At 39.9% G+C, this 24,915-nt stretch overlaps 1 protein-coding gene across 1 annotated transcript in view; it reads right to left on the bottom strand.

Moving 5' to 3' along the window:
• Nucleotides 1–24,915, bottom strand: part of mdn1 (midasin AAA ATPase 1) — a 227,351-nt gene that overhangs the window by 95,130 nt on the left and 107,306 nt on the right. The window contains exons 44-56 of the mRNA XM_078542396.1: nt 24,171–24,330; nt 23,788–23,904; nt 21,883–22,091; nt 21,485–21,630; nt 20,954–21,156; nt 16,183–16,400; nt 15,000–15,113; nt 12,981–13,110; nt 11,829–11,950; nt 11,073–11,206; nt 10,176–10,330; nt 5,770–5,890; nt 1,070–1,280 (exon numbers count right to left, since the gene is read on the bottom strand). Of these exons, the coding sequence (XP_078398522.1) occupies nt 1,070–1,280; nt 5,770–5,890; nt 10,176–10,330; nt 11,073–11,206; nt 11,829–11,950; nt 12,981–13,110; nt 15,000–15,113; nt 16,183–16,400; nt 20,954–21,156; nt 21,485–21,630; nt 21,883–22,091; nt 23,788–23,904; nt 24,171–24,330 (2,040 nt within the window). The remainder of the gene's footprint in view (nt 1–1,069; nt 1,281–5,769; nt 5,891–10,175; nt 10,331–11,072; nt 11,207–11,828; nt 11,951–12,980; nt 13,111–14,999; nt 15,114–16,182; nt 16,401–20,953; nt 21,157–21,484; nt 21,631–21,882; nt 22,092–23,787; nt 23,905–24,170; nt 24,331–24,915) is intronic.

Raw genomic sequence — 24,915 nt, 5'->3', positions numbered from 1 at the left:
CTAGCCAGCAACGCCCACATCCCATGAACGAATAAATTAAAAAAAACATGATTTGCAAGTTGGCTACAGTTTTGGAAACTTTCAACAGGACAAAGCCCAACCCTCATTCTTGTAGCATCTCACACCCCATTACAACCAATGAAACAAGGGAGCAACAGGTAGTCTGTTTCCCCACCCTGGACTTATAACAAAGAACCACTGAAACTTGTTATACCTTCGGAGGCACTAATAGCCACCATTTATCTCCCAATGTGAATAACAGGTTTTGACCAGAGACAGAGACAAACAAGCTGATTGCTAACCTGAAACTGGCTCATCAATGGGCAACACCACATGACCCAAGCTTCTTTGGCCTTTAGAAAGTTTTAATGTTACATTCCTGGACACCCAGGGCAGTCTGCTGTTAACATCCAGCCTGTCAACACCAGGACTCCAGGCTGACAACAAAGCCTGCCTCAAGTCTAAGGCTCCTCAAAGCCTAGTTTTCTGGATGATTCCTGCCACTGCCTGTAGAGCGGACCGAGTTTCTGGAAATCAGTCTCATCTTGGTTCATCATCACCAACTTGGAAGGAATTCAGCAACTCCTGCTTTCAGCTAGTTGAACTCACCTGAACTTTAACTCTTACGTGAAAGAACCCACACTGGACTCTTAACATTCTGTACTCTTAACATTCACATGAATTAATAACCATAGCTTGGTTTTACAACTAGGAATAACTTGAAACAAATAAAAACACTTTTCTGTCCTCTCTCCTTTTTGTGTGCTTGCGTATGTATGTAGTTGCAACAACCATCCTCTGGATTTGAATGTATGAATAAACAATATTTCTGATTTAACCCTAAAGAGATTTTGCTGTGAGTCACTTTAAAAATTGATTTCACAAACAGAGGTTTTGGGAAAACATGCCAGTCTATTTCAAAAATTAAAACATCCCTGCTTATGGACAGAAAGTGAGAAAAATAAAAGGAGTTCAGTTTGCCTCTCTCCCCTGTCTGTAACATAGCACTCAATTTTAATTTTTTAGTAAATAATACAGTAGATATGTGTTTTCTTTTGAAAAGGCATACCAGTGTTATATTCTGCGAAGTGATTTGCTTGAACTACGAGACCCCAAGCCAACATCAAGTGTCGCTTGATATTCCAATCAGAAGCAGCTGCTTTTATTCTATAAAGTTGTTCTTTCCAAGTCATGTCCGTCATTCTTGGCCTCAGTCTCAGCACATCCAGGGCAGAACTCATTACCTTGAGTTTAGATACACATTCCACAACAGATCCAACCTAAAGGGAAAAAAATGTACTTTTACCCAATGTGTTAATTTTTAGAGCTTCACAGCCTTGGATATATGGAATATATATGAATGCACTAGTAGAATAATAACCATTTTAACAGGTTAAGCTAACTTGATACTTCCCTGTTTCAACCAGGTTAATTTTTACCAAATTTAATTAAATCTTTCTGGATCAGATAAATAACTCAGTCCAATCTGATAGCAGAGCACCAAGTAACACATGGCTTCTCTTTTTCCTAAGTGAACTGGAACACTCAAAATTTAATCTATCGGTTAAGGTTATAACTTAAAAATTATAATTTCACAGCATTATGACCACGTTCTAATGCTATTTAGAATATACTGGGGAGGCTACTTAATCTTCATAATTACTTCAGTTTACGACTAGATATGAACTGTATTAATAAGAAGGCTTCTCCCTGTTTTAAAGACCACCTTCCTGTGGAAATCCCCACAAGAACTCATTAATTTCTTTCACACAGACAATCTCTGATAAATTCTTCTTACTGTGGAGCAAACAGAAATGTCTTCAATGCATCTATGCTGTGCATCTCAACTCCTTGCGGTAGCGAGTTGTACATTATGGCTAAATAAACATTTAATTATGGTCCCTAGTTATAGATTCGCCGACAAGTAGAATCGTCTCCACATCTACCATATTTAACCTCTCTCTAGTCAGATTTGCTAAACTAGAGGAAGTAAAAGTAAAGGGAGTAATTTAAAGGTAAGTCATAACAGGGCAACTCGGTCATATGGAATGCTCCTCCTGTGAGATGTGGGAAGTCAGGGACACTTGCAGCGTTCATGGTGACCACATGTGCAGGAAGTGTCTCCAGCTGCCGCTGCTTGAAATCCGGATCTGGAGCAGCAGCTGGAGTCACTGTGGAGTATCCAGAGGGCTGAGATCTTCATGGACAGCACTTAGTGAGGTAGTCACACTGCAGGTAAAGAGTGCACAGGCAGAAAGGGAATGGGTGACCATCAGACAGAGTAAAGGCACTAGACAGGTAGTGCAGGAGGCCCCTCGGTACATCTCCCCCTCTAACAGGTTTTCCATTTATGATACTGCTGGGGGAGATGGTTTCTCAGGGGAATGCAGTGAGAGCCAAGTCCATGGCACCATTAGTGGCTCAGCTGCACAGGTGTGGAGAGAAAAAAAAAGTGGGCAAGCAATAGTGATAGAGAATTCTATCGTAAGGGGAATAGATAGACATTTCTGCGGCCGCAGATGTGACACCAGGATGGTATGTTGCCTCCCTGGTGCCAGGGTCAAGGATGTCACTGAATGGCTTTTGGACATTCTGAAGGGGGAGGGTGAACAGCCAGAGGTCTTGGTCCATATCATTACCAATGAAATAGGTGAAAAGAGGGATGAGGGCCTACAAGCAGAACATAAGGAGCTAGGAAATAAATTAAAAAGCAGGACCTCTAAGGTGGTAATCTCAGGTTACTTCCAGTGCCACGTTCTAGTGAGATCAGGAATAGTAGAATAGACTGGATGAATGTGTGGCTGGAGAGATGGTGTAGGAGGGAAGGATTTATATTCCTGAGGCATTGGGACCAATTCTGGGGAAGATGGGATCTGTACAAGCTGGACAGGTTGCACCCCAGCAGGACTGGGACCAATATCCTCGCAGGGCTATTCTTTAGTACTTTTGGGGAGGATTTAAACGAGATTGGCAGGGGAACGGGAACCTGACTGAGGAGACACAAGAGAGGGAGACAAAGATAGAAATGAAAGGCAGATAAGTTAAAAGCAAAAGTGGAAGGCAGAGGAAACGAGGGCAAGCAGCAAATAGATCCTTAGTGCAAAAAATGTGTAAAAAGACAAGTCTAAAGGCACTGTATCTGAATGCACAGAGCATTCACAATAATTTACACTAATTAACAGTGCAAATAGATGTAAGTGGGTGCGATATGATTGCGATTACAGAAACATGACTGCAGGGTGACCAAGGCGGGAACTGAACATCCAAGGGTATTCGATATTTAGGATGGACAGGCAAAAGGAAAAGAAGGTGGCATGGCATCGTTAGTAAAGGATGTAATCAGTGCAATAGTGAGAGGATATTTGCTCTGAAAATCTAGATGTAGAATCAGTCTGGGTGGAGCTAAGAAGCAACAAGGGGCAGAAAGCATTAGTGGGAGTTGTATATAGGCCTCCAAACAGTAGTGGTAAGGTAGGGGACAGCATTAAACAAGAAAATTAGAGATGCACGTAAGATGCATAGAGATGCTACAATAATCATGGGTGACTTTAATCTACGTATAGACTGGACAAACCAAATTAGCAATAATACTGTGACGGATGAATTCCAGGCGTATGTACGAGGTGATTTTTTTAGACCAGTGCGTCAAAGAACCAACTAGAGAACAGGCTATCCTCGATCTGATTGTGCGCAATGAGAAGGGGTTAATGAATAATCTTATTGTGCGGGGTCTTTTAGGGAACAGTGACCATAACATGATAGAATTCTTCCTTAGGTTGGGAAGTAAAGTAGTCCAATCCAAAACTAGGGTCCTAAGTCTGAACAAAGGAAACCATGAAGGTATGAGGCGTGAGTTGGCTAAGATAGATTGGGGAACATCATTACAAAGCATAGCAGTGGATAGACAATGGCTAATATTTAAGGAATAAAGAATATATGTACTGCAACAGTTACATATTCCTATTTGGTGCAAAAACACAATAGGAAAAGTGGTCCAACCATGGCTAACAAAAGAAATTAAGAATAGTATTAGATCCAAAAAGGAGTCATATAAAGTTGCTTGAAAAAGTTACAAGCCTGAGCATTGGGAGCAAGTTTAGAATTCAGCAAAGGAGGACCAAGAAATTGGTTAAGAGGGGAAAAATAGAGTATGAGAGTAAACTTGCACGAAACATGAAAAAGAAGGCTGCAAAAGCTTCTGTAATTATGTAAGAAGAAAAAGATTAGTGAAGACAAATGTAGGTCCCTTACAGTCTGAAACCGGAGAATTTATAACAGAGAGCAAGGAAATGGCAGAGCAATTAAACAACTACTTTAATTCTCTATCACAGAAGGCTGTGGAGGCCAAGTCACTGGATATATTTAAGGAAGAAATAGATACATTTCTAGACTCTAAAGGCATCAAGGGATATGGGGAGAGAGCACAGGTACATGGTGTTGAGATAGGGGATCAGCAACGATCATACTGAAGGCAGAGTAGGTTCGAATGGCCGAATGACCTACTCCTGCTTCTATTTTCTATGCTTCTACTTCCATTGGGTCACCCTCTGCCTTCTCTTTTCTGATGAAAGGAGTCACATTTAATAATGCATTACATTGTGCAAAGGCAGATTCACAAACAACGCAAGTTCTTATTTGTTGCAGGTTTCCTCCCCAACCACATTTCTTATAGGATATAATTGATTCTGGTTACTCATCATCCTCAATGGGAATTTTGCCAATACAAATTGTCCCACCTCATAGTAGAATTTTTAGTCATGATTCTTCTTAATTTCTACTTCAAGTAGTTAGAAAATTTCAAGCATTTTTAATGAATTTCTTAACATGTATTCCTCCAAATCTGGAAAAGTTGCTAAGATAAAAGCAAAAAACTGCGGATGCTGGAAATCGAAATCAAAAACACCTGGAAAAACTCAGCAGGTCTGGCAGCATCTGCGGAGAGGAACACAGTTAACGTTTCGAGTCCGCATGACTCTTCAACAGAACTAAGGAAAAATAGAAAAGGGGTGAAATATAAGCTGATTTAAGCGGTGGGGTGGGGGGGACAAGAGAGCTGGATAAAGGGCCAGTGATAGGTGGAGATAACCAAAGATGTCACAGACAAAAGGACAAAGAGGTGTTGAAGGTGGTGATATTATCTAAGGAATGTGCTAATTAAGGGTAGAAAGCAGGACAAGCAAGGTACAGATAGCTCTAGTGGGGGTGATTCAATTACTTCACCCCACCCCACTCCCACTAGGGCTATCTGTACCTTGCTTGTCCTGCTTTCTACCCTTAATTAGTACATTCCTTTAGATAATATCACCACCTTCAACACCTCTTTGACCTTTTGTCTGTGACATCTTTTGGTTATCTCGACCTATCACTGGCCCTCTATCCAGCTCTCTTGTCCCAACCCCGCCTTAAACCAGCTTAGATTTCACCCCTTTTCTATTCCTTAGTTCTGTTGAAGAGTCATGCGGACTCGAAACGTTAACTGTGCTCCCTTCCACAGATGCTGCCAGACCTGCTGAATTTTTCCAGGTATTTTTGTTTTTGTTCTGGAAAAGTTGCTGATCATTTCCACTTGGCAGTTTATAACCAGGTTTCTCTTGTGGATCTTCATCAAAAGTTAGCTTTGATCACCTGGAACCTTTGCCCACTCATCAACGTCTCAATGCACCTGATGATCCCAAGCTTTTCTGCTGCCCTTCAATTCTGGCACATGTACTACTGCAAGGATCAGATAGAATCGTGAAGGAAAACAGACCAGTATTAAATTTCACTAACCTTGAATGGAAGAGGACGACCCAATGAATTCTGTAGTCCCTTCACACTGGCAGTCATTCCACTAGGACTAGCCAGATGGCTCTGCAGGTTCACTGAAATCGTGCGAATTTCTTGAGGAACTCTGATAAGAAAAGAACCCAAATTACAATACAAATGAGCTCCTACTCAAAAGAGAGTGTTTAGTTATCCATGAAAATTGAAGAGTCTTGGATTCCATGGATGGTGGCAAAAATTAAATCCAAATATAATTGCAAACATTACATCCTTGTACAAAAAAAGTTGTAAGGATAAGCCCAGCAATTACAGACCTGTCAGTTTAACTTCAGTGGTGGGCAAGATTCTAGAGACAATTATTTGGGATAGAATTGTCACATGGAAAAATGTGGGTTGATTAGGAACAGCCAGCATGGATTTCTAAAGGGGAAATCGTGTTTAACTAACTTGCAGTTTTTTGAAGAGGTAACAGAGAGGGTTGATTAGGTTAATGCTGTTGATGTGGTGTACATGGACTTTCAAAAGTCACTCAATACAGTGCCACACAACCGACTTGTGAGAATTGTTATTGCTCATGGAATAAAAAGGGACAGTAGCAACATGGATACAAAATTGGCTGAGGGATAGGAAACAAAACAGTAATGGTCAATGGATATTTTTCAGGCTGTAGGAAGGTTTGTAGTGGATATTCCCCCAGGGGTCAGTATTGGGACTCTTGCTTTTCCTGATATATATTAATGATCTTGATCTTGGTGTGCAAGGGACAATTTCAAAGTGTGCAGATGATACAAAACTTGGAAGCATTGTGAACTGCAAGGAGGATAGTATACAACTCCAAAAGGACATAGACAAATTGGTGGAGTGGGCAGATAGGTGGCAGATGAAGTTCAATGCAGAGGAGTGTGAGGTGATGCATTTTGATAGGAAGAACATGGACAGACAATATGAGATGAGGGGTACAACTCTAAAGGGTATGCAGGAGAAGAGGGACTTAGGTGTCTATGTGCATAAATCATTGAAGGTGGCAGGACAGGTGTAGAGTAGTTAATAAAGCATACACTATATTAATAGGGGCATAGAGTACAGGAGTAAGGAAGTTATGCTGAACTTGTGTAGGCTGTTAGACCTCAGTTGGAGCACTGTGTACAGCTCTGGGCGTCACACTTTAGGTAGGATGTGAATGCATTGGAGATAGTGTAGAAGAGGTTTACAAAAATGGTTCCAGGGATGAGAAACTTTAGCTATGAAGATAGACTGGAGAAGCTGGGGCTGTTCTCCTTGGAGAGGAGAAGGTTAAGAGGAGATTTGAGAGAGGTGTTCAAAATCATGAAGGGGTTGGACAGAGTAGATAGGAAGAAACTGTTCCTGCTTGTAAAATGGTCAAGACAACAGGGCACAGATTTAAAGTGATTTACAAAAAAAGCAAATGTGATGAGAGTCATAATACTCATTTGGAAAGCCAGTGCAGACATGATGGGCTGAATGGCCTCCTTCTGCACTGTATCAATTCTGTGATTCTGTAATTACAAGTTGTTATGATACGACAGGTAGTATTTGCCAGGCTGACCAAATCCACAAGGGAAACTTGGCCACGCTATCACAATGGTTTTGCAATTTGTATTTATTACGAGAAGGTTTGTGCACTGAATTCAGAAGTAATGGGTCCACTAACACCTTTAGAGATTTTAAAAATTAAATTAAAAATTTATTAACATAAGAAAAGAATTAAAACACATACACAAGATTACAATTATCCCGTTACTTAATATTATAACAAATTCCAAAATTCCTAATTAACCTGACTCCCAACTACACACCCCCTTTAAGGCAACAGTCCAAAATAGATTTTAAATTTAGATAGGCAATCCAGTAAGGTTACCACAGCACCCACTCGACAGTGGAATTCCAAAGGCTTTTAACACAACTTTGGTTACAGGAACAGCAGACTTCTGCAAAGTGGTTAGAGGCTGCTTCCCCAAGTCTGTTTCACACAACGTATCTTTTGGATCTTATACCGCTTACCCCCTGATACAATCTTCCATCCTTCTTTACATATATTTCCTCTCTTTAATCTGGAAATCCCATGTCTTTGGAATTTACTTTTCTCATACTATAAAAAAATCTTTCATGTTGTCAAAATGGCCTTTTCCTTTTGGGCAAAATAAATGTAATAACCTTGCCCTATTTATCTTGATAAAGTTTTACAGCTAACATGTTTCTTTGAAAACCAAACACCTCTCCACTTATCTTAAAATGCAAATTTCATTCACACCCTTTTACCCTAGCTCACTTATTAACATTTCAATAACCCCTTTTATACCTAACTCTCTTGATAAGTTCAACCTTGCAGTCTATCCGACTGACTCAATTAAATTAGCCACCCACAGAACCACAACACACATAAGCCTACTTTTATTATGAAAAATATGATAGCTTTCGTGACAAAGTACGACCTCACCCTGTAGATTGGACCATTATGTAAGTTGGAATTGACCCATGAAGAGAATCCAAGAAAAAGTGGGGCAGGGAACACAAACCTTTGTATTCATTAAAGCAGTGTGTTTACCGATCTATTTTTTTTGGTGTATCACAACAGTACATCAAGGGCAGAGGACCCCCCAAAAAAAGTAGGGAACAGGCAACCAAACCCAGGAACATCCAAAATGACTGGCTTAGAAATTTGTTAAGAAAGCCTCAGGACTTGTGAAACACTCCTATAACAAATTACCATTGTTGTTCATGCCTCCAAACTCCAGATTGTATGGGTAGCAATATCACAGGTGACAATAAAAGTGACATTTGCTCTACTAGCTTCTGCAGCTCTCAAATATCTCATCTTCAATTCTTATCTCATACTGTCTCTGTTTATTTTTCTGTCTCCATGCTCTTTTTCTCTCTTTTCTTTGTTTTCTATCTGACTTCTGCTCTGCTTGTTCATTTGTTTCTCGGTATGGGCTTAATCCCTCTATCTTTTGTGGTCTCATATTGCATTATATGTTCATTGGATCTCATCTTTTCTTAGACTATTTAGGTAGCCTTCACTGACCAGTACTTCAGATTCACAAGCCTCAACCCTACTGCTTTATTACAACCTTATAACCTACTTTATTTCCTTATTGTCTCAACATATTGATTTTATGCAGCATGAGGGAGAGCTTATTCATACTCCTTAGCAGGAGAAAACCATTGTAGAATTGCTGTTGGAAAAACTCAGCAGGTCTAACAGCATCTGTGGAGAGAAAAAAAAAGTTAACGTTTTGAGTCCTTATGACTCTTTTTCTCAGCTCTGAAGAAGTCATAAGGATTCGAAACATGAACTCTTTTTTTTTTCTCTCCACAGATGCTGTTAGACCTGCTGAGTTTTTCCAGCATATTTTGTTTCTGTTTCAGATTTCCAGCATCTGCAGTATTTTGCTTTTATCTATAGAATTGCTGTTACTCTTTTTAAGAATTACAAATAATATCCAACTTGAATTGTACAAAATTAACTTTCCCTCAGCATTCGGAGGCAGTAGGATGAATGCCCTCCGAATACTGCCAACTATTTATTTAAACATCAAACAGCTATAATTGTGCAATATTTCATTTTAGTAATTTTTTCATTCTCTATAAACATACTGGCTTACAAACAGGTATAGTAATATTCATTAATAACTCTACAACCACTAATACAGATGATTTGACATAGAAAGAGCTAAAGAGGAGCTACATACTTCAATATTAATTTAAAAATACTCAAATCCACTCACATCTACATAATATTTATCACTAAAGTTGTGTTTTATGATGTTCGGTGAGGTAAGAAGGAAGTGGAGCCGCAGAACATTTGCCCAAACAGAAATTATGAGACAGCTGCCTAGACAATCTGTACTTTGGCAGCATTAACTATAATGGAGGTATGATAATGGGTATTTCACAATGTCTTGGCCTCACCAAAGTTTGTCCGAGCCAGCTATTTTGGATAGCTGTCGTCTACGTTTTGGTACCTCTGGTCCAGGCTACTGCTAAATCTTAGTACCAATTTTTAAAAAGTTGGCAATATGCTAGTGACAGAATGGTAACTCCTTCATATCATCGACATGTCAACTCTTAACTTATCTAGTTATAACAAGATGCTTAGCTTGCAATTACTGCCCATCAAGTTTCAAATGCCATAGAGCAAAAATGTACTGTTACTTGTTATGCAAAGAAGTTTCTAAGAACCAAAGATACCAGAGTCAGAATATCTTCAGCCTCTGAACTGCTTTAGCCATTATATTAACAAGAAAAATCTTCAGACTCATGATACAAGAATGCTGCTAAGTTAAGGCAATTTAAATGCTATTTTGACCGAATACAAAAGATGGAATACTCCAACAGAATTATACAGTCAAAAGGTCAGGATGCTAGACACAAATTATACTTGTACATACTGAGATGAGTCAGATAACAGACTGAGATGATCTTTCAGGAGGTGTTTCATGACCCAATGCCAGTGGAGAGAGAGCAACGCTATTCCCTCAGGATCTGTAGTAACTCTGTCTGAAACGATCCAGAATCGATCCCGCCACAAAGTGTTACACTGCACCTAGAGAGGTCAGAAAATAGTGACTGACATTGAAGAATGCCCTATTATTGAGGCTGGTCACATAACAGAAATAACAGCTTTCAGTGTCTCATTCTCAAACAAATACCTATACAGACTGCAACTGTTCAAACATTCCAACATAGCTATCTATAATATTTTAAAATTGTACATTCGCATGTCCTTTTAAAGTTTTTTTTTAAAAAACAGAAACTTAATCTCACTGTAATTATGCCTTCCTCACAATTGTGACATTGTATTGTTGGTCTTTTATCTCCCAGCTCCTCAGCCCGTACTGCAGAGTGACTAACTTGACATCTTTGCTTCCCAAATTACAGGTTTTTCCATTTCACTGTATTTATAAAACCAAATTAACACAATTGTCAGTATAAGTGACTTTAAAATGGAGATGAATTACATCTGTACACTCTGTATCCTGCCCGCTAACTCCACTTCATCTGTAAACTGCACAATTGCATTTGATCTGGACTCCACGTACCACGCCATGGGAGATCGACTCACTAATATGCAACATTACAGCTACAATGGGAGATTAGGGATGGAACTTCATCAGAAACAGCACAATAGTTACAGATCGTAATTATCCATATTCACACTGGCAGGCCTGAAAGATGCATCGGTTGGCCTGTATCACACACTATATCTTTCCAATGTAGCATGTTCCAAAGCTAGTAGCAGATCAACGAGCACATGATACAAGTTAAGGATGGTGATTAATACTTGCCTCATGGAAGACATCATCTTCCAGATTGGAAAACGGAGACTTTATGCACTGCACCACACAGGCATCCCAGGCTTCAAAGAAAGCAGCAAGGTGAGCCAAGACTGGGTGAGGCAGGTCATCAAAGTTCACCATTCCTAAAAGAATAAAACAAAGGCTTCTTTAAAATTTTAGATTTGAGCATTTATATTCCTTGCATGTGGTCATTCTTCAGATCATTTGTGTGGAACTATTTATATACCAAGGACCCAATTAGCACAAAGAGTATTCCAAATGTAGGATTAATCAGTACAGCTAGTTTTACACATTTAGCTTCATTCTGTATTACCAGCAGTTGAAACATTACTTAGAGACTCTCCTCCAGGGCTCACAGCAAACGTCAGGCAGACATGAACTGATAATGTGATTGCTTCTCCTATTATTACTCCTGACCACATCTCCAAGGAGAAAAAAAATCAGAGCAGGATGATTATAAGCTCTTAAGGTAACCAACCAGAGATTACATCAATAGATGGAAAAATGAAGCTGGTTTTCTTATGTTTAGAAGATCTTCCTCACCTGATTTTCTTCCAAACACTGTGCCCAGTGAAATAGACCAAGTACAACACCAAAAAAAAACTTGCCCCATGTTCAGGTAGCTCAAAAGACATGTATTTGAAGCAATAAAGCAAACTTAATTTCATTGCAAAAGATGAAGAAAAGATGCTATGAAACATAAAGCCCCTTTTCCCTGTTTGACAGGAACTTTTGTTTGGTTACCTTTCTGGAACGCAATGGATACCCTTAAAGCACTTCGCCTGCCTGATTTTTTTGCAGCATCAGAAGACAACAACGTTTTCTCCATGTATCCTCTTTCCTCCCTGTCCATCAGAAGTGCCATCCTACAAAGTTGAACAAAAACAAACATGAAACTGTCTATGTGCAGAATTAGTGCACAGAGCACGATCATTTCACAAAAGTTCAGACACATTAGAAGTTCAAAATCTGTCAGAATGTCCAACTGCAGGTTAGGCGAATCGAATTTTATGAATGATCAGGTGAGTTGCTTTATCCTACATGGTATGAGCTTCTTGAGTGTTGTTGGAACTGCACACTCATCCAGACAGAGTGATTAGTATTCCATCACAGTCCTGACTTGTGCCTGCTGGATGGTGGACAAGCTTTGGGGAGTTAGAAAGTGAATTACTTGCGACAGGGTTCTTAGCCTCTGAATGCTCTTGTAGCCACAGTATTTTTATGGCTGGTCCAGTTCAGTTTTCTGGTCAATGGTAACCCCCAGGGTGTTGCTAATGGGGGATTCAGTGATTGTAATGCCATTGAATGTCATGGGGAGATACATTCTCTCTTGTTGGAGACAGTCACTGCTTGGCATGTGTGTGGCATGAATGTCACTTGCCACTTATCAGCCCATGCCTGAATGTTGTCCAGGTATTGCTGCATGCAGTCGTGGACTGCTTTGTTGAAGAATTCCAAATGGAGTTGAATTGCAATTAGAGAACAGCCCCACCTGATGATCAAAGAAAGGTCAATGACGATAACTGAGTCTAGGACACTTCCCTATGGGGCTCCTGCCACAACTGAGATGACTGGTTAACTGCAGCCATCTTCCTTTGTGCCAGATATGGCTCCAGCCAGTGAAGAACTTGCCCTCTCAACCCCACCTATTTTATTTTTACAAGTGCTCCTTGGTGCCACACTTAGTCAAATGCTGCCATGAGGTCAAGGGCAGTCACGTTAACCTATGGAATTCCACTCTTGTACCCATGCTTGGGGCCCAGGATGTGCTGAGGTCTGAGGCAGAATAAACCTAGTGGAACCCAAACTGAGCACTGAGCAAGTGCAATAACAAAAACACAGACATTCCCTGACTTTAAATCAAACGTTTGGCTCTGCTAAAGTAATTTTGCTTACCTGTTAGCGATGGAGCAGAGCTGCACTTGAAGCTCTTTTGAACAATGCAGCCCAGAATATGCCATAGAATTTAGCAAAATATCAAAATGTTGCTGGTTCCATCGCGGATCCATAGGAATTGAAGTACTCTCTGTGAAAGAAAAGAAACGTTCGATGGTTTTGGACCAAGATTTTTTTTTTTGATGGAGGGAGCAGGGAAAGTGAAGAGGTAGAGTGCTGCTTGCATCAGGCCTCAACAGAAAAATGCCTGCCGCGCACACATCTATATCTTGAGTTCGTTTATTGACGTGTTGAAAAGTGGAAGTTCATAATTTGCGAATTTAAGTACCTTGGTTTGGCTTAATTAGTGATGTTCCGAGCGGTGTAGGTCACGCTTTAAGTCTCACTCCAGGGTTGAAACATGTAACCTAGGCTGACACTTAAAATATAGTGGAAATGCAACATTTTGAAGAAAGCATCTTTCAGATAAAGCCTCATCTGCCACTGTCAATTGTTCAGGTAACGATAAAAGATACCACAATCCTATTTGTATGGGATTCACCCAGTGTTGGGCAATATTCAACTCAACCAACACCAAAAAGAACAAATAGGAAATGGGAAGTCTTATGGGACTTTACCATGTGGACACCGATGCCATGTTCCAGTGCCTAAACTTAAAAAAAAAGTAATGAGTGAAGCCTTAGAAACAAGATCAGAAGCTACATAAGTTGATGTAACTGATACGAAAAGATACTATACGTAACAGCTAATGAAATGTTCAGGTGCACAAGTAATTTATTGGTGAGAATGTTTGTGCAAAGAAAAATAAATTGCATTATGTTTTCACTTTAATTCGTGTTGTATAGTGCAGCATTTTCCTTGTTGGGGGAATCTTAGAAATGCTTAAAGCCCCTTTTAATGTGTTCAAGTTTATTGAGGTATCTTTACAAATGAAGAGTGATAGCGAAATTTCAAGATCAATTACAAGAGTCCTGTGGATAAAGTGCTCAGTGATATTTCTAGAGAACGCAGCCAAATTAAGAGATTTTGAAGTCACTCAAAAGGACATCAAAAAAAAAATCTGGACCAACATCCCATGTTCTCCATACTATAGAGCAGGCCTATAAAATACACAGTTAAAAACACACACAATAACTGTTCTCTTGTACTTGCTCCAGTGGAGAATTGTCTTAAGGGCAAGGGTGGATAACCAAAGCAATAATAAAAACAAATAATTTGGGGTTTTACATAAATAACAGAAAACAATAGTAAAAGAAAAAATGAAAATTCTTCACAAAAATAATATTTTCTTAGGAAACAGTTCAGGTACCTGAAAGCATCCTGTTTTGGATGCCCCATTATGAAAAAATAAATTAAACCCCGAGAAAGCATGGATTCACCAGAGCTGGTATCAAGAAGATACTGAAACTACTTCTAATGGATCAATGAAGGCTAAGAAAAGATTCCAAAGAGATTTTTACAATTATGAAGGATTTTTAATAGGGAAAGATCTCTTTCCCCTGGTGTGGAGAATGGGAGTGGTGTGGGGTGAGTAGGGGAGGGGCAGGGGGAAAGAAGGGGTAGGTCATCAATTTAAAACGAATGACAGAAAAGAAGAAGAAAAACTAAGGCATTTATGTCCTTTGTTCATCCCAAAACTTTTGCAGGTTTGCACATCCAACCCCTAAAAAAATTAAAGATTTTTTTCTTTTTTAAACATTATCTTTCCCCCAAATTGAGTGCAGAATCTCAAACATTATCCATAAACATGTCACTTCTCAGGGCTAAGGAATACCACTATGTATTGACTTTAGTGAAAAGATCTAATCTCATGCTAATCACTCAGTTAAATCCATCAAGATAAAAGCAAAATGCTGCAGATGCTGGAAATCTGAAACAAAAACAGAAAATGCTGGAAAAACTCAGCAGGTCTAACAGTATCTGCGGAGAGCAAGACAGAGTCCGTATGACTCTTCATAAATCCACCCAACTTCTTCCCATGCCTCAATTATGTTACCAGTTCACCTGAGCGTATGTTACCATTTGCATCGAGCTGTAGTTGCTGTATAACTTCTTTCATTCCTGCAGGCAGTACGCTGGAGTAAACTACATTAAGAGCCTTTGCCCCTGCCTCCAGTTGGGCACACACCAATTCTGCAGGTTAAAAAAAAGCCACATATATCAACTAAAATTACTGCATATACGATTTATAATAGTGTACATGCAGACAACTCCACATCTATTTTGAGCTTTTACTTGTTAATGACCTATACAATCCACATAATAAGAAATCTTTTATTGCTGTATATTGCCTTTATAATTCAGAATGTTCACATTCTTTTGCAAGAATGTGTAAAATCAGGTTTCTAAGTCATACTTCCATGCATATTTTATAGCAATTAAACAAATGTGCAATATGATTAAATGATTTAGATAATCTATACAAAACAAAGTAAATGTTAAAAGTTACACCTTTATCATTATGTAGGGGGCAAATCTGAATACAATTTTGAGCACAAGCGGATATTACAATTGGCACTTAATCCTTTCCTGGGATATGAGCATTACTGACAAGGCCAGCAATTGTTGCTCATCCCTAATTGCCTTTAAGGTGATAGTGAGCTGCCTTCCTGGCGTAGGTACACCTACAGTGTAGTTAGGTAGTCTGCACTATGTTGTATCAACTGATGGCTTGATTGAAACCTTTAAGATTCTTAGGGGTCTTGACAGGGTGGATGTGGAGAGGATGTTTCCTCTTGTGCGAAATGAAAATTCTTCACAAAAATAATATTTTTTGAATCTAGAACTAGGGGTCACTGTTTAAAGATAAGGGGTCACCCTTTTAAGAGAGAGAGATCAGGAGGAATGTTTTCTCCCAGAGGGTCATGAGTGTTTGGAACTCTCTTCCTCAAAAGGGCAGTGGAAGCAGAGTCTTTGAATATTTTTAAAGTAGAGCTAGATAGATTCTTGAGAAGCAAGGGGGTGAGAGGTTATCGGGGGTAGGCAGGAATGTGGAGTTGAGGTTGCAATCAGATCAGCCATGATCTTATTGAATGGCGCAGCAGGCTCAAGGAGCCGAGTGGCCTACTCCTGTTCCTAATTTGTATGTTCCTATGACCCCAGTTATGCAAAAAGTCACTAACTGAATGATTTCACTAACTAGCATGACAGAATTGTATCATCATCAAATATACATAGTTGAACACTGATAGCAGTACTCTACCTGGTAACTGTCGGTGGGTTTTTGCTATGTGGCACAACCACCTGGCCCTCAACAGCCAATCTTGATTAGATGCTTTCTCTGTGACCAGCCTGATAACTGCAGGAACCATAGATAACTCAGTGACTTGAGTTGCTGTTTTATGGCCGTAGAATAAAAGACTGTCCATGTTACAGGATTGCAAAACTAGCTCGAGATCAGTCAGTGTCAGAGGTCGAGACCTGAATCAGGGAAGGGAGAACACAACATCCTTTACAAACATTATTTTGCAGAAACGTGCATAATCTAATGTTGAAGGAACAATTTTTTAAAAAAAAACATAAATCCATTTTTTCCTCATCGCTCACAGAGGATCATTTGTGACAAACATCAGCTACTTATTAAAAATAAAAAATAACCGGCTCTAGAAAATAAAAATAAAATCTTTAAGGATATTATTCTGGCAAGTTGATCTTCCTTTTTGTCCATCCTCTTCCATCTGTCTATTGCACACACCTTTTCCTCTCATTCCAACACTATCTTCCCTGGCGTCATCTTGGTGAAATTATGCTCTTTTTGCTTTTCAATCCTTTTCTATAGGTGTAACTTTTCTAAACGGATAGTGTGGAAGTTCTAATGTCATGTTCAGACATCATTATACAATCATCATGAATGGCTCTTTGATTGATCTTGGGGCAGCAATGTTGCCCCATTCACTTGACTTGTTTTAACACAGGCAATGTGTTGCATTTGTCTGTGTCAAATGTTGTATTCAATGTTTGCAGCTTTGCCATGACATACTGTATATTGTGAAAATTTCCAATTGGTGTTTCAACCTCTTGCATGTCTTTGCTCAAATTTATTTTGTGTGACTACCAAGGGAGCATTTGATTGAATTTCATATTAGCATTAAAGCAAAAGGCACATAACTTTTTTCTTCTGTCTGCTCACCATTGAAACCAGCCTCTAGAAAATACTAGGTGGCAACTGCTGGTGCGTAAGCTGCTGGGAACCGTGAAAGGGGAAAACAAATTCTGGGCAAACTACATTAAGGACAAGCAGAAGGATTTGTCAAAGGCAGCTCATGTTTGACAAATCGGAATGGTGTTTTGAAGAGATGAATGTTTGGCTAGATAAAAGGGATGGAGTAAAAATAGAAAATGCTGGGAAAAACTCAGCAGGTCTTGCAGCATCTGTGGACAGAGAAACAGAGATAATGTTTCGAGTCCGTATGACTCTTCTTCCACAGATGCTGCCAGACCTGCTGAGTTTTTCCAGCATTTTCTGATTTTATTTCGGATTTCCAACATCCGCATTGTTTTGCTTTTATCTATGGAGTAAATGTCACACATTTGGATAGAATACGGTTCGGGTCTCATGCAGAATTTTGAGTGTTCAATTAAAGCAAGAACTTTAAAGCCTTAGGCAGCATTCAGTACAGTATCACCAGGATAGGAAGGTATGGGTATTAAACATGACCAGATATACTGAAACTACCGAGAAGGCTAAAAGGAACATAAAAACAGAAGAAATAGGAATAGGAGACCATTCGGCCCCTCAAGCCTACTCCGTCATTCAATAAGATCATGGCTGATGATCTTGTGTTTCGATTTCCACATTCCCATCTAACCCCGATACCCTTCGATTCCCTTGCCTAAGAATCTATCTACTTCTGCCTTAAAAATATTCAATGACCCCACTTCCACCACCTTCTGAAGCAGAGTTCCAAAGTTGCACAACCTGCTCGAGAGAAACAATTTCTCCTCATCTCTAATTTTAAAACAGTGTTCCCTAGCTCTGGACTCATCTACAAGAGGAAACATCCTTTTGACATCCACCTTGTCAAGGCCATTCGGGATCTTGTATACTTCAATCAAATCACCCCTCACTCTTCTAAACATCAGTGGAAACAAGCCCAGTCTGTCCGATCTTTCCTCATAAGACAACTCGCTCATTCCAGGTATCAATCCAGTAAACCTCCTTTGAACCGCCTCCAATGCATTTACATCCTTCCTCAAATAAGGAGACCAAAACTGCACAAGTATTCGAGATGTGGTCTCACCAATGCCCTGTATAACTGAAGCATAACATCCTTACTTTTGTGTTCAATCCCTCTGTTAATAATGGACAGCATTCCATTAGTCTTCTTAACCACTTGCTGCACCTGCATACTAACTTTTTGTGACTCATGTACTAGAACACGAGATCCCTCAGCACCTCAGAATTATGCAGCCTTTCTCCATTTAGGTAATACTCTACTTTTTTGTTCTTCCTGCCGAAGTGAACAACTTCACATTTTCCCAGATTAAACTCCATTTGTCAGATTTTTGCCCACTCACTCAACCTATCGATATCCCGATATCCATCTGCAACCTCATGTCCTCTTCACAACGTACTTTCCTACCTATCTTTGTGTCATCAGTAAATTTAGCTACCATGTCTTCACTCCCCTCATCCAAGTCATTGATGTAAATCGTAAAAAGTTGTGGCCCCAGCACAGACCGCTGTGGGACTCCACTCGTCACATTCTGCCAGTTCGAAAAAGACCCAATTATGCATACTCTCTGCTTTCTGCCAGCCAGCCAGCCAGTCATTCTATCCATGCTAATATGTTACCCCCTACACCATGTGCTTTTATTTTCCATAATAACCTTTGATATGGCACATTATCAAATGCCTTCTAGAAATGCCTTCTGGAGACTTCATTCAAGTCTTCAAAATTATGAGAACTTTGATAGGCTGAATAGGAAAGGTTATTTTGGTTGGAGAGTCACATATTTAAAATGGTTACCAAAAGAATGACAGGCAGCTTAGGTAAAAGTTCCCCTCACAACTAGTTGTTGTAGTACAACACTTTGCCACGTAGACTGGTCAAGACAAAGAACAATACTTTGTTTTTTAAACGGGAAAAACTGTATAATTATTTCATGAGATATAATAAAAATGAGAAGATGTAGGGTTTTGGGGAAGAGCATGGAGCAGTGGGATTAACGTTGAATTGTTCTAGCAAAGAGCTGGTAGACAAACTGGGCCCAAAATCACCTGCAAATATCTATGGTGCGCAGAAATTCCAACTGGTTACATTGTGTTGGATGCTCATCTAAAGTTAGCCCTGTATAGAGGCTGCGGACTTTTCCCCAAACTTTGGCAATGAGCAAAGCAATCTGATACCAGGAAAGTACCATGAGCTGACCATGAACAAACTGATGCAATAGCTAAGCTATGCGGTAAAAGACCACATGCGATACAGCCCCACCTCATACTTTCATACCCATGGTGAACCTGTCAAACTAGGCTAAAGAGCTACTTTGCATCAAGATGCATATCAAAGAGAGAAGCTGCCGCTACCAGATAACATCAGCTCATACATAATTTCTCCCATGGCATCAAAAAGTGTCATACACTGAGAAGGCACCTGGAGTACAGTCTACAGTTTAAGTCTTCTTACTTGAGGGATATACTTGCACTGGAGGAAGTTCGGAGACAAGGTTCACAAGGCAGATTCCTGGAATGAAGGATTTGTCTTATGACTAAAGGTTGAGCAGGTTGGGCCAAGACTCATTGAAGTTTAGAAAAATGAGAGATGATCTTAATGAAAGATACAAGATTCTGAGGGGGTTTGACAGGATGCTGAGGGGATGTTTCCTCTCATGGCGGAATCTAGAACTAGGGGGCACAATTTCAAAATACATTTAAGATGTAGAGATGGAGATGGAGGAGGAATCTCTTCCCTCAGAGTCTGCTAGTCTGTGGAATTCTCTTTCACAAAGATCAGCAGAAGCTGGGTCATTGAATATATTCAAGGCTAAGTGATAGATTTTTGATCGATAAAGGGAGTCAAGGGTTATGGGAGGCAGGGAGGAAAGTGGAGTGAAGGCCACAATCAGGTCAGTCATGATCTTACTTAATGGCAGAGCAGCTTCATGGGCTGAATGGCCTACTCCTGCTCCTGTTTCTTATGTTGTGATCTAAAAATGACCGTTGATCATGTTTGTTGCTGTCACTGAGAGACACCAGGGATAGGGCGTTTTACTAGGATTACAGCAGTGCATTTACTGATGTTGATGGGGAGCAAAAACGTTCTTTTCACAGAATTAAAATCTACAGCAGAGCAACTGGTCGTTCAGCCCACTTTGTCTATTCCACTGTGTATGATTGACATGACAGTCTGCTCCCACCCTACTTCATCGAACGCTTGCTATATAAACTTCAATTCCTTTCTCCCTCATGTACTTATCTAATTCCTGCTTAAAGGCACCTATGCAATTTGCCTCAACCACTCCGCATGGATATTTTTCTCGTTTTTGTGCTGATGCTTATAGCATCAAATCATTCTGTACTATGAATGTGAGCTAACATGCATCATTTAAGTTTTCCATCTAGTATGAAGTGGCTTGCAGAATGACAGAAGGCCTTTTATGCAGAACTTCTTGGTGGAACTCCAATGCATTTTGTCAGAGTGCTAGACGCCAGCTCTGCACCTGTATTCCTCCTGGACTGAATGTTCCGTCTTGGCCATGAAATTATAGAGAAACACAACTGTACACCGAGTATATAGGTAATAGTCCCGTTTTAAGATTGTGCAACTTCTCATGGCTGATCAGATTTGAAATACCTGCACCATTGGCTAGTGACAGTTTTTGATGCGAGCAATCATTTTTAACCAAGGTAAACATGAAATAATGATAGTAAGTCAGATGACACATATTGGAAACAACCCAACTTTAGCAAGTTTGTTAGTTTAGTGGACATAATTTGGTCCTTTGCTAATGTTTCCTAAATGCTTTCAGCATACCTGTTGTTGGGCAAACTCAGTTGGTTCAAACAGTAGGCAAGCACCTGTCCATCCCGATGGACCATGGACAGCATGGATTCCTCCGCTGTAAACACCGCTGATGGGATAGAATCTGGCCACAATCCCAAAGAGACCAAGGAATCACCCCAGGACTCAGGTGACATCAATGTGAGTTTGTGCTTCTCCACCAGTTCCTGTACTTGCTGCAACATAAAAAGGTGTTGATGGCTCTTAAAATAATCTATGCCATATTTAAAAGCTTTTACTTTCAACTCAATGTAGTTGTAACCAAGAAGGCAGAAAAATTAAGATTGCTTCACAGGTGAAAGCGATGACAATAACTTTCACACAATTGAAAATATGTCTGCTAGGTTGTGCATGGTCCAATACTGCAGCATGTATGACAACTCATTATTTATGAAGTTAACAAATATACATGCATGGCTATATTCATGCTAAAATGTTAACTTCCTTCAATCTAAGTTGTTAGAAATTGTGAACTCCCTTCAGAAGAGCGTCCTTAAACCTCACCTCCTGACGAGCTCGAGAAGTCTGAGAAAGGACAAACACTTCAGAACAAGCTCGATGGAATGCGTCAGCCAAGTTGACACCGTGTTTCAGCTGCTGAACAATAAGAACAGCAGCGTGGAGAAGTGAAGAGATGGAGGAAGAAGTACCTTTATTTTAAACAAAAAGAAAAAAAAACAATCAATCAAAGTGATAAATCAGAGGCATTCAAACACACATTTCACCAGAACTAAACATTTTACAATTACACTCTAAACCCAAATGTAATACAAGATGAGCACTGGGAAGCACAACAGCTCCAATTAAATGTAGAAACACTCCTGTTCTTGTCTGACAACACAGCTGGAACCACAGTTGACCAAAAAAAGTTGAATTTGATTGATTTTAAATGTTCCGTTTACCTGCTGTGATTTCCTTCACTTCCGAACACAATGCCATCAACTCAGTGCATGGAAGGTCTCCAACAAAACCAAGTCCGTGTAACAGTGTTTTAATATCCTGTTTATCCAAAGAGTCTGCATTTTGCTCTCCCGCAACATAAATTTCAATCCCCCGATTTCTCATGGCCCGAGAGATTTCCCCGTGCGCTGGATCCATCGTCATAAAGAGCCTATTTTAAAATAAAAAGGCAGTTAAAATGTGAAAACTGAAAAACAGTATTGGTTAGTATCTTAAGGACATTTTTACAACATCGTCAGTTCATGGAAAGTGAATTTAAAAAGGCTTGTGAGCTCTTTAGAGGAAAATAAAAGTATTTAGAAGTGCCAAATATTGCTGCTAATTGCTCTTCCATGTTTGAGGAGAGGAGAAAATTGGGTGGAGGATGACGAGTAGACAGGCCCCTTCAAAAGGAAATGACTGGCCATGAGTTTCAGGTGATTCTTCCCTAGAGGACTGAGTGTGAGGGTAGGCTGAGGAAGTGAAAGGTGCTGTCATTGAGGGGAGGTTGGCAGAGTTTTGCAGTAGAGCACTGGCCCTATTCTGACCATCTTGCAGCAAAACAAAACAACTTCACCTCAGGTCGGCATTACCAAGAGAAAATATAATGCTCAGTTTTGTGAATTTTCATGTGGTTCATTACTGCTTTGCATCAGTGGCTGCCAGGAAGACAGTGCTTGTTGCTATGATTACCAATAAATTGAAATATGCACATTAAACAACAGTAGTAGAGAAAATAAATTGCAATTGTTTGTGCCCTATGTAGTCCAAGGTTATGGGAAGGAAACCCTGAAGTCAAGACAAGGAGTTTCACCCCCCTGGCCTAATTCAAGCCAATTTAGGACAAAAGTGAGCCAAAACAGAAAATTCTAGAAAAACTCAGCAGGTCTGACAGCGTGTGTGGAGAGAAAAGCAGAATTAATGTTTCGAGTTTATGTGACCCTTCGTCAGGGCTCTGTTTCTCTCTCCACAGATGCTGCCAGGCCTGCTGAGTTTTTCCAGCATTTTCTGTTTTCATTTTAGATTTCTAGCATGCGCAGTATTTTGTTCTTATCTTAGAAGTGAGCTGTTTGATGGATGGGTGGAGAAAGGAGCCTATCATGCTTCATAGCAAAACTACCCTGAAATTCATCAATAGAAAGCCGCCTTCACTGCTAAAACATAGTTGATCAAAGAGACAATCTGTGAATGGCAGACTGGGGACGGGGGGGAAAGGAAGTAACACTAACAGAACAGGTAGCAATCAGATGAGGCAAGACGTAATGTTGACGTAATACTGGTTGCAGCATGTTACCACCCCTCCAGACTGCAAAAATTTGAGGAATGACAGAGTTTGCAAAGGTTTGATTCACAAATCCTAATTTTTGAAGCATTGACATGTCTCAGACCATTGAACATTGCGATGGAAAGAAATTGGAGCCCCTACCAGCACTATTCTTAGCTGCAGGCTACAACATGCATGTAAAAAAGTGCATATTCCCACAGAAACTCTGAGTCCTTGGGGGTTGGGGGGGGGGGTTTTGGCAGAGTTGGCTGGGCAGCCAAAGCTGTGGTGGAGTTGAGACCTGCCTCCCTGCCTGCCCTACCTATGGTAGAGGTTGTGGTGCTGTGGGTAGGAACTGCCTTTGGGCAGAGAACTGAAGAAGAAAGACACTGGCGTAAAGACTGTGGTTATTCGGTTAGGAGGCACTTGCTTGGAATCTGCAAGTGTGTAAACAAATGCTTTTGTGTTCAAAGATTGGCTCCAGTTACGTCTTACTGGTTTTCTAAATTAAAACAGTTAACATCTAGAAATAATTTTTTAAAAATAGGTGCCTTTCGCCAGCCCTAAATCGCCACTAAGGACAGCAAACACCTTTACTGCTTACCTGAAATTTGGGTGTGGGACAATTGTTGGGCTGGTGCCATCAATCACCCCTCTTTCACTAATGGTAAGGACTCCTCCAGGTTCCAAAAGAGCATTTAGACGATCAAGCACAGAAGGACTAAATAATAAGTATAAAAGCGCATCATATGATTAGTAAATGGATAAATATACACTTAAACCCAACAGACTCCTCCATGCATCAGTGAGTCAATCCTATTTTAATAACATTTACAGCAGATGCAAATTCCTGCAACTTCCACATGTGGTGCATTTTGCCTGCATCTTAAATAGGCACTGACGAGTAATGGCCTAATTTTGAGGGCGTTTACAAGAACGTCAGAATCTACAATATTATGGAACAGTACTTCCAGATAATTGTCTTACCTGCAGAAGTTAACATTATCCAGCAGCAGCCAATCACCAGAATTCAAAGCCTGTACAAGCATCCCATCAACCCACTCAAACGTGCCATGGCTTTGGCAATCCAAAGATTGACTGCGCTGGAGTTTAAAATGCTGGAATTCTGTGATCAATTCTGAAAACTCTGAAGCACAAAAATAAGAAACAGCACATTACTGACAACTACTCAAAAGGCAGCACAACTTCTAAAAGGACACAATGAAAAAAAATTAACATGCAAATAAACTAGCCATTAAGTTTTGACAGTAAATTTATTCGATTCAGAGAGATATGCAACACTCCCATCACATCTAAGAAACACATTAAAAAGGTTGAAATTCACAACTAAGGCTTCCACTTATCACTTATACAGTAACATTGCTGAATGACTGTACGTGATTGCAGATCTGTAAAATACCCTGCAACAGCCATGATCGGTCACTCTAGATGAACGACTACATGTGCAGGTACGGGTGGGCAATCAGTGGAACACTTCTTCTAAATTAAAGAAAATCAGCAATATCTTCAGTTCTGCAGCTGGATGCATGTTTAAATTTACTCATTCAAAATCATTTTTACTGTGTAAATATTCTGGAATTTAAGTTGCTTAATTTGGTCAACATCCTTAAAAAATTCTAATTCAATTTGAAAGAAAAGCCTTATTTTGCGAAACCTCACAAATCATTTAGAACATCATTCCTTGCATTTAGAAATATCCCCCAAAATACAT

Source organism: Cetorhinus maximus, chromosome 5, assembly GCF_964194155.1.
Source record: "Cetorhinus maximus chromosome 5, sCetMax3.hap1.1, whole genome shotgun sequence".
NCBI lineage: Eukaryota > Metazoa > Chordata > Chondrichthyes > Lamniformes > Cetorhinidae > Cetorhinus > Cetorhinus maximus.
The sequence above is the reverse complement of the archived record's forward strand: the minus strand, read 5'-3'. Positions and strand labels throughout refer to the sequence as shown.